The sequence below is a fragment of the Suillus clintonianus genome (assembly GCF_016758775.1).
Source record: "Suillus clintonianus strain FC179 chromosome Unknown DEU56scaffold_262, whole genome shotgun sequence".
Classification (NCBI taxonomy): Eukaryota; Fungi; Basidiomycota; class Agaricomycetes; order Boletales; family Suillaceae; genus Suillus; species Suillus clintonianus.
Genome location: NW_024539486.1, coordinates 1 through 10,551, shown reverse-complemented (window position 1 = coordinate 10,551; position 10,551 = coordinate 1). Strand labels below are relative to the sequence as shown.

The following is a 10,551-nucleotide window of genomic DNA, read 5'->3' as shown; positions in this document are numbered from 1 at the left end:
GTAATCCCGTTATTCCCATTCCAACTAATCATCACACACTAGCAGCCCACGCACATCACAAGTCGCGTGCTTCACACATGTGCGGATCAACCTAACCTAACCCTACCGACCTCATGCAAATTGTGCGGTCCTCTCAGGGAGCCGCATAATCATAACCCCTGTGCACGATCTGCACAGTGGTGTTTTAGTATGTACATATGTATATCACTTATCGTCCAATTGTATGAGGGCGTGACTCAGTTACAATTACCACTGCATGGCAAGGGTGTGTGAGAATCGTAACGGTCCCCTGAGGGAGCCGTTCCATACAGGGGAGTGCACATTTTGTATCTAGCCATCACATATGTAATTTGAGAGGGGGTGGAGAAACTGTGTATGAAGGACGTGTAGGTGCGGTCCCCTGAGGGAGCCGTCCAGTAAACAGGTGTGAACACTGCCCTTTCAGCCATCACATCTTCACTCTGAGTGAGGGTGCAGACACTGTATATGAGGGACGTGCAGGTGCGGTCCCCTGAGGGAGCCGCTACTCGTCCTTGCCTGCCTCGTGTGTTAGTATACGCCCAACCCTAATTCATCCAAAAAGGGAAATGGTCGCCCACCTGCCGCAAATTTAAACCCTAGATTAGGGTTAGGGTCTCAAGCACTGAGCCGTCCACCTGCGCAACCTACAATCATCTATCAACCCTAACGTGAAGAGCGGCGGAAGGACGGATGCGATGGGACAGCTCGTTATAGAACTGGCATGCGCTTGGAATGACGACTGGGGGAACGCCCTGGGTGCCATCGAGAGACTCGCCGAAGACGTCGTACTCGTCTGGCAAAGGTTGGTCGTCGTCCAAGTCGACTACACGAGGTCTACGGGATGTGGCACGACGGATGTCTGAGATGAAAGGGGCGAAGTGGGGAAGGACAGCGTCGCATTGGATGTGACCCATGGTGCGAAGGAAAGCCTGGGGGTAGACGGAGACGGAAGGGGTGGAGGTGTGTTCTCCTGCGTAAGCGTCTTCGTCGGTGGCAGCGTCAGGATGGTCTGGAATGTAAGAGGAGAACAACTCGGAGATTGTCTCCAAGTTGACGAGGAGACCGCAAGGTCTGGTGTTGCGACGACTCTTACCATGGAGGCGAGGGATGCGACGTCCATTCTCCTCGTAGACGTTATTTTCGCGGGTGGTGTGTGGATCGCGATGAGGGAGAAGGTCGAGGTCTACCTCTTCGCGGACGTCTGGGTCTGGGGAGTCGTAGACGACGCCATGCTGGAGGATGATGTCTTCATTTGGGACCTCTTCCCAGCGTTTGACCCTCAAGCATCTGATCGATGAATGAATAAATCAATAAATGAAATGAAATGAAATGAAAGATGAGCGAAGAGGACGTACGAGACGTCTGTGGCGATAGCGACGGAGATGTACCTTATGTTGGAGTACGATCTCTCGGCGTGCCAATTCTTTGCTTCGAGGACTTGTGCTTGGTCTGTTGCGGTTGCGATGGGCTGGTTCTGGCCGTAACGGCAGGTGATGGCTACTGGGGTGCGACTGAGAAGCCAGCCATCCTTTTTCCAAGAGCGGGGTGCATCTGCGACCCACTGTTCCCAGTCTGATGCGATTATGTTGTTGAGCTCCTGCAAATCTGTGAGACGCAAGTCCCAAGTTGCCTGCGAGCTAGATAAAATAGATAAAATAAATATTGATCAGCTGCGTTCCATACATGCTTGACTGAAATGAAATGAGAGGATGACCCGCCGTCGCTACACCCTCACAGAGCGGACCAAATAAGGAAATGGACGAGATATGCATATAAAAGACGAAGTTGCACGTATGTATCACCATGTATGAATGTCTGAGATGGCAGGGAGACCCGCCGTGGCTATAGGCCACTAGTGCGGACCAAATGGGATGTACGACATGATATATTAACATATGAAATGGACAAGAGAGCCGCCGTGGCAATAGGCTACTAGTGCGGACCAAATAGGATGCGGAAGACTCACTATATGTTGGAGACATCCTTGATTCTCCAGGCGCTTAGGTCGTCATCGGTGCCGTAATGGTGCATGACGTAGATGGGGAGATTGGGGATTCTGGACAATGCGTAAGCCATGAACATGACGGCCATGCGGAAGTGAGAGGAGGAGAGTCTGGTGTCGCCGTGTTGTCTTTCGCTGAGGAGGGGGACGTTGTTGGCGATGTCGAGGTCATCGAGGTTCTCTTGGGGGCAAAAAGCCAACCAGAATTGGCATGCAGGGCCGGTGCCGATGGCCATCATGCACCCGGTAGGATCGAAGCCCAACTTGCCGAACTTGGGGCAAAAGAGACGGGAGGGGAGACAGAGGTTGAGGGCGATGGAAAAGGTGTGGTCGACGAGCTTGTTCGGAAGCAAGGCGTGCAAACCAATGGATCCCCCTACGATGAGGCAAAAGTCGAGGAAATGATTGGAGGCGTCCCACAAGAGCATCTGGTCTTCGTTGTCGTAGCACAAGTCGTTGTCGAAGCGAAGAAGGGAGCGACGATGCAATAAATTTATTGCGGCGGCTTTGTCTCCCTTTTTGAAGGTCCTGGCGAGGGCGGAGAGATTGATGGGCTGTACCTTTGTCTGCTCCCAGGTACGACCGGTGGAACGTGCGCCATCCTGGGTCATGAAGAGAGACTCGAAGATCTGGCTCTGAGGCAAGGCATCTTCTGCCTCGACCGAGGCAGGAACATCGGCAAGATCGAAAGGACGAGGCTCGTCTTGATCGCCATCTCGAGCAGCAGCGGCACCTTGAAAGGTGAAGGTGGCGAGATCGTCGTCATCGCTGTCGAAGCTGGAACAAGAGGTGGGCGAGCAAGGGTCGTCAGTAGTCAGTAAAATAAATACACGCGTGGAGACTCACAGACGGTCTTCCGGGTCAGACATTGTATGGATGGAATGAAAAGTGCGAGTTTGCAAATGGAGGAAAGCTGGAGAGAGATTGGAAAGACTCGGAGAAGGCTAGAGGAAAGAGGCGAGAAAGACGCACCAGGACGCAAAGAGTAGAGAAGAAAAAAAGAACGGGTCAGCTGGGATGTCCATTAGTTATATTGGAGGGGTGCCGGCAATGGAAACTAGTTTAAATTTTGGTGCATGCAACAGACGATCGATCGATCAAGGTACCTGAAATGTTGGATATTGGAAATGAGAAACGAAAACGGAGCGAACAGACAAATGAATGAATGAATGAATGAATGAATGAATGAATGAATGGACGTACAAAGGCAAGCAGCAAAGCGATGGCTATCGATGAAGGTCGAGGGCGGTATATGAGGGAGGGAGGATGATGGGATGGGGATGGGCACAGGGGGACGAGTTTGTGCTTAGGGATGGAAGCGAGGGAGGATTAAATAAAAGAGGGCCGTAAAGACTTAGCATTTAGCGCCGAGGATGGTTATGGGTCAGAAGCTTGCTGCAAAGGGCTTAGCACGACAGGGGACCGGCACGAGAAAGACCGAAAAGAGTGGACTTGGCAGGGATATGATAATGGAACGTAGCACTTACAGGAGTCGGACGACGGATATGGATTGAGACCGACGATCAATGATGACGAGGGAATGGGCGATAGATCAGGAATGAAACACAGGTATGGAGAGAGAAGAGAGAGACTGACAGATGGGAGAAGACTGTATGAGTCGAGTGTTTGCGAAGCTCGATATCGTAGACGATACACGAACGCACATAGGTGAAAGAACGAGAGACAAACGACTTGAAACGAAAGACCAACGACTCAAGATAAGTCATGCGCTAGGAAGGGAGACGTACTGAACGAGACAGACGAGTAAATACTGGTGAAGACGGGATCTGGATCTGGATGCAGCGTTGATTCGAAGATATTAATTCGAAGCGAATGCAAAGAGGTCGAAAGAGGCAGAGATGCCGTAGCAAACTCGAAGGGCCTAGAGGAAAGAAAGAAAAATCAAAGGTAGAGCGAACGAATTCTGGTCTGAACTGCAAAGGGCACGCACCACGAGAGAATGCGTGCTAGTCACAGGATGTTAGCGAGGGATACAAGGAAAGCTACGAACGACACATGCGCAGGCAGGCGTGAACGCACCTAGTAAGAATACAAATGATCGAGGAGAACAACGCACAAATGCATGGACTGATCGTTCATGCTTGCAAATGAAAAGGCGGACGACGCTCAAACGCACGAGGACAATATTAATGAGACACAACACAGCACACGATTGACATTCATAGTTCGTAGTACAAATCAAGCCAAGCGACAACAGACGGATCAAAAACGAGACCAAGCGACGAGAGACAAGGATATACGGACGGATGGAGACGCAAACGACGGGGCATAAGGCATGAATGAAAGCAAACCAACGACCTGCGAGTACTGAGCACGAACGGACGCGTAAGGACACTTGAGAGACGAAGAAGAGGACAAAGTACGTGAACGAGAACAGCAAGTAAGAGCATAGACGAAAGCGATGGTAAGGGAGGGGAAAGAACAATGTACTTGAAGGCAGAAAGACACGCAAGATCAAACGCCAGGAATGAAGGTGCCCTCTGAATCGTCCCTGTGAACGATCTTTGCCTTCTTCTTGTTCTTCCTGCCCCGACCAGTGGTGGAGGACGTGGAGGAATTGACTTGGCAAGTGGTTGAGCACAATGAAATAGAAACGAAACGAGAGGTCGACGCACCGGTGGCAGCACGGTCACGTTTGGATGAAGAAGCGACTGGAGTGACGCGTTCTTCTATGGGGGTTAGGTTATGATGTGCAACGATGCAAACGAGGGATCCACGAGCACGACTTACCGTCATCGGATGGAGGGGACGAGACAGGAGGGGACGAGAGGGGAGACGTTGGCTGGGTGGGCTCTAACGCTATGAAAAGAGACGGCAAGATGAGAAATGAGCCGCGGTGGCAGGTAGGCTGATTGGCGGACGTACCATGACCTGGACGTTCGTCGACGTCCGATATGACGTCTTGATTCTCGGCGTCCTTCTGACCATCGTTCTTCAAGTTCTCAGCGTTAGGATCATACCAACTCACGTCAGTGGTAGAGAAGCCTTCGATGGGAGAAGAAGCACGTTGTGCAACATTTTCTGACCCGGCGTGTTCATCGACGTCCATGGCGGGAGGTGATGGCTGACGCTGTTTCTTTGCGACAGGGCGAGCTTTACGTTTTGCTGGCTGGGAAGCAGCTAGCTGGTTGAGGCGTGGTCGCCGGGGAAACAGACATAGCTTCGCCAAGTGCAGACTTGGAGCGTGTTTTGGCAGAGGGTTGCGTCGTGGCAGGCGCAGGGACAGGCGTGTCCTGCTGCTCGCCTGCACGAGCCTTTCCTTTCTTCTGCTTTGTCTTCGCAGCCGGTCGCTCTACCTCTGTCTCTGGGACAGGCGTGTCCTCCTCCTCCTCTACAACACGAGCCTTACCTTTCTTGGTCTTCTTCTTCGGCGTCGGAGGACGTTCTTCCTTCGGACTCCTGCTCACCTCCCTCCTTATCTGTCGTCGGCACCGCACCATATCCCTTAACGATATAAATGTATATAAGTATGTAGCGGTGGATGAATATAAATGAATTGAATGAATCACGTACCGTTGTCAGATCGTCGAAGTAACCATCAGAGAGGGGGATGTGTAGGTCGAAGTTGACCTGGTCCAAATCGACGAGCATATTTGGGTCCTTGTTCAACAGGCGAGTACGATTCCTCGCAGCATTTATCTCTAACCCCTGTAAAGAAACGTCAGAACGAGAATGATGGCACACGACACATACGAGTGAGAAATATAAGGTAAGTACATATAGGTCCGCACATGTCGTGTATAGCGACGGCGGACCATATGAGACACACAGGTCCGCACATGTCGTATATGGCGACGGCGGACGTGGTGACACATGTACATGTCCGCACATGTCAGATGTAGCGACGGCGGACGTGGTGACACATGTACATGTCCGCACATGTCAGATGTAGCGACGGCGTACGTGGTGACACAGACCCGTATAGGTCCGCACATGTCAGGTGTAGCGACGGCGGACCATGGTGACATACACAGGTCCGCATATGTCAAGTGTAGCGACGGCGGACTATAGTGACACAGACATATATAGGTCCGCACATGTTGATTGTAGCGACGGCGGACCAAGTGTCAAGTCGTAGGTACGTCCGCGGATGTAGATACTAGCGACGGCGGACGTGTACTCACCGTGATCAATTCTTTCAGCGGGGTCACGACGTCAGCGGATAGGATGTTGTTGGGGGAGGAGGATAATGCGCAGGGCATGTTTGAGATATACGCGACCAGCTTCTGAATTGCCTCGCGGTCGTTATTCTCGAGGACGAGACGCTCCTGCAGCTGACGCTGCTCCCTTATGACGGTGTCTTTGATGCCCTGGAGGACGACGTCGGGCTCCTCCTGAGTCGGACTCAACACGATCGCATCCCACCACTTCCACTCTTGCTCGGTGACAAGCTGGCCAGTGTAGTCCATCGTCTGGATCTTCGTCACCCCTCTGGTAAGCGTGTCCTGGAGGAGCCAACGAAGGGCCCCGATGAATTTGTCTTGCACCATCTTGGGGCGATACTTGCTGATATGAAATCGTTCGACAGCGATGGCCTTCATGCAGGGATCAATATCCCTGGCGGCGTTCTTGAGCGTAGGGCTGAGCCAATCCCAGGAAGTCGTGTGGAGGGCCAATGTACCCGCAATGGTCGAAGGTTGCGAAGCTAAGTCCCGATTTTTGTTGGCCTTCATCCTCCTCTCCATAAGGATCTTCGTGAGCGCCTCGCTCGCGATCGTCTCTCCTGACGGCAATCTCTCATACGCCGACATCAACTCCTTCTTGTCCTTCGCTCGTGGAACGACGCGTTGCTTCATATTGATCATGTAGTTCGTGAGTCGGACCATCAAGGTACGTCGGTGTTCCCAGATGATCCCCGCGATCTATGACGCAACATAGTTAGCGTATTCGGTCGCGTTAACGCTCCCCCCTCGAAACTCACCTTGGCGCTGTATTCGTGTCCCTTCCCAAGGAAACGCGAGTCATTGGTGATGTTCTGCAACATCACCGTCGACCAGTCGTCCATGGTGTGGGTCTTCGGGTGGAGCATTCGATAATAGTCGAGGAGGCTCTCGAACCAACGGCAAACCTTCGTTCGAAATGTTAAGGTGAGTTCTGCGCGTCATTAGAACTAATTAATAATATACTCACCTCCGCCAGTCCGTCTTGAATGCGCACGAACGAGTCCCATGACTCGTTCATGACGAAACCACATAGGAGGGGCTCAGGGGCGTGCACTTGCCCTTGCTCTGGGGTCAGATAGAGGAGGACACGGGCGACCACACGATCGAGGTGAGCGAGGATCTCGTTTTCTTCGTAGTCCTCGTTCGACGTGAGTCCCCACCCGTCTTGCAGCGTTTTCACCACGCTCTGGCGATAGATGCTCAGAGGTGCGATATACACCGGGCTCATCTCCCCCATGTGCTCGCTGATTTTCGACAGCGCCGACGACGCATTCTTGTCCAGGCCATCCATCACGTTCGCCCACAGCGAAAGGTCTTGATCGTCCTTCGCCTTCGGGGTTCGCAGCAGCAAGGTGCGTAATTCCGCGACCTTGGCGATGGCGGCGGCATCGCGAGCGTCTGCTTTCTCCAACAGGTCCGTCACCTCCGCATAGCTCGGGAACATCGCCTTCGAGCTCAAGCGCCTCAAGGTCTCGATGCGGATCTTGATCCACTGGAGATACATCTGGTGATAACGGTGAGTCGACCCTCCTTCATCTATACTAAAGCGAATCCACTCACGCCCATGCAAACGTTAATAGACTTCGCAAGCCAGTTCACCGTAAATTCACGGCGATGCCTGAAGTGCGGTCCGAGCTGCAACAAACGTGTCGCGAGGAACACGCACAAAGTCTCGTGCTCCAGCACCTTGTGCAGACGTGCGTTCTTCTCCTGCGACGTACGAATCGATAACAAATGCTCGACAGCGAGACGATCACGCTCGTTAACAGGTGACGAATCGTACAACACCTTGATCTGTTTGAATAGCGTGATCAGCACCTCCTCTTCAGTCTCCTTGTACTCGTGCAAGGAGCTGTTGCGGCTCAAATGGTTCGCGAGTTCGTTCCCTTTCGCCAGTAGTTTATCTAGTATGTGTATCGTTAGTATACGTGTTTGAATAAATAAATCATTCGAAGAACAATGGCATTAGGTCCGCGGATTGATGACTCTACATCGGCGGACCTGTGTACACTAATGTGCATATGGTCCGCGGATTGATCACCTTACATCGGCGGACGTATACACACAAAGGTGTGTATGGTCCGCGGATTGACATGTCGACATCGGCGGACGTGTTTGTGTGCTAAGGTGCACATCGTCCGCAGACTGGCCTATCCACATCCGCGGACGTGTCGACACAATGTCTCGCACACCCGTCGTTTATCGTATAAGTGAGTGTGCACACAATACTCACCTTCGTCATATATGGTGACACCCCATTTCCCGATCCCGTACAGCAGGCCCTTCACCCGACACATCGCAGTGTGACAGTCGTTGTACGTCGCGATATGATCTGTGGTAAGATGTTTTAACGCGTTGATCTTCTCCCGCTTCGTCTCGAGTGCAGAGTACTCGTCGAGGAGCGACTGATTATAACGTTGTAGTGCGGCGAGTCGATGTTGCCCCGATGCGACGACGATCGCTTTGAGATCACGCATCTCCAGTTCCAGGACCTCCTCCGGATCGTCGAAATTCTTCACGAGTGATTTAGCATCCTTAAGACGCGAGGTCTTCATGATCAGCGGGATCGCCGCAACATCCTTCATCGACACGATCCCGCTCGTCTCGAAACTCCCTACTAATTTATTCGTTTCAGACTCGTTCTGGGGCCGGTCGTTGTAGACCCCGAACTTGAGCCGCCCTGCGATCGCAAGCAGATCAACCCAGGCAACCCCCACCTTACACTTGGCCACCTGGCTGTCTAGCTTCTGCGTCTCTTTCGCGATGTCCGTCGTCGGAACGATCGCTTCGATCGGTCGGTTGTTCATATGTAACACAGACGCCCCATCAGCCTGATCAAATTCAATATTTTAAAAACGCTATCAGTGAGTCTTTTCTTCGAATTCTTTAATGATCGGCACTTACCTTCGTGTTCTCTCCTCCTCCTTTGCTTTTTTTCGGCGGCATCTTCTTCACAGACTTGAATACAAGGTAGGGCAAGGTGATGGTATGTTATCAGACGATCTATTGTAATTTATCAGCGTCCCCCTGCTTTCTGACTCCTCTTTCCCCTTCCGTGCCCTTCATTTCCTCGAGGCTTCTTCATGTCCGCGACCGTCACGTGCTGATACCACGTGACGGATCACGGAAATTCAGAAGCCTCGAGGAAATGAAGGGCACGGAAGGGGAAAGAGGAGTCAGAAAGCAGGGGGACGCTGATAAATTACAATAGATCGTCTGATAACATACTATCACCTTGCCCACGGCACGTCCGCCGTTGTTCAAAGGTCAATCCGCGGACCTATACATACTTGTGTGTGTATCTATACACACTATGTTACTATGTTACTATATTGTCTATGTCAATTTCCATTTTGTGTGTGTATCTATACAATACTTTTGTGTGTGTACATAATACTATGTTCATATATTGTCTGTGTCGATTTCCATTATGGTCCGCTGTTCATGATAGGCCTATCTGCGGACCTCTATTGACATCTACGTAGATATCAATACAAAATTTTAATCATTAACTCTCATGTTGTCCATCATCACTGAGTGTTTCTTCGTACCTATGTGTAAATATTAGCCGTATATAGGGTTCATGTATCATTTATGTTGATAGTTTTATTGTCTATATGTTACTAAATTTCAATAGAACACACACACGTTTTTGGTTTTGGGCCTTGGGGGGTAACATAACCATACTTTTAACCGAACCCATTTACAATATCCCTATATAATGTCGTTCAAGTTAGCAACAGTGATAGAACAACAACAGGAAGACGTGCAGAAGTTCCTGTCATGGTATCCCATATCCACGGCGGAGACAAGGCACAACAAATGTTATATGAGAGTAGCGGAGCCCTCGAAGAAACTGGAGTGACAAAGAACAGAGGTCGAGGACGTCCTAAAAAGCACGTGGTGGGTTTCACGTTCAACAGGTTAGTGTTTTTGTACCTTTAATTTAGACCAACACATCTAAAATTTTAATTGACAGTGTCGAAAAAAAAAGTTCTTGATGTGGTCACTGACACACACGATCATGGGAAGGGTGAGCACCAAGAGTCCCTAGGCCCCATTGGCCTGATATTGTATACCAACAAATGCTTTGTTTAGGGAATACAAATACCACAAGCAGTGGAGTCGACAACGAGGAACCCGGGCCAAGGGTTGATATCACAATGCCTGATACTGCTTGTGAGTGAATTACTGGAAGGAATGTAGATCATGTAATAAAATTAATTTTACTGCAGCTCGTGCCATGTCACGCCCAATTCTTTGGACAGATGCCTGGAATAATTTACAAACACTTCAATCAAGCACATGGCTTGACGCAGCAGTGGCAAACTTTTATCTGTGCCA

At 50.9% G+C, this 10,551-nt stretch overlaps 2 protein-coding genes across 2 annotated transcripts; both read right to left on the bottom strand.

The window, feature by feature from the left end:
* Positions 1 to 671: 671 nt before the first annotated feature.
* Positions 672 to 2,892, bottom strand: DEU56DRAFT_920521 (uncharacterized protein; the record flags this gene model as incomplete). The annotated part of the gene is made up of 4 exons (XM_041358477.1): positions 672 to 1,308; positions 1,377 to 1,658; positions 1,988 to 2,800; positions 2,870 to 2,892. 4 exons carry the CDS (start codon positions 2,890 to 2,892, stop codon positions 672 to 674), a joined length of 1,755 nt encoding a protein of 584 aa, XP_041200549.1.
* A 1,606-nt stretch (positions 2,893 to 4,498) lies between these two features.
* Positions 4,499 to 9,153, bottom strand: DEU56DRAFT_920520 (uncharacterized protein; the record flags this gene model as incomplete). The annotated part of the gene is made up of 12 exons (XM_041358476.1): positions 4,499 to 4,605; positions 4,660 to 4,713; positions 4,775 to 4,843; positions 4,910 to 5,168; positions 5,197 to 5,463; positions 5,558 to 5,692; positions 6,169 to 6,906; positions 6,966 to 7,112; positions 7,175 to 7,711; positions 7,768 to 8,111; positions 8,441 to 9,038; positions 9,112 to 9,153. 12 exons carry the CDS (start codon positions 9,151 to 9,153, stop codon positions 4,499 to 4,501), a joined length of 3,297 nt encoding a protein of 1,098 aa, XP_041200548.1.
* Between the last annotated feature and the right edge of the window lie 1,398 nt (positions 9,154 to 10,551).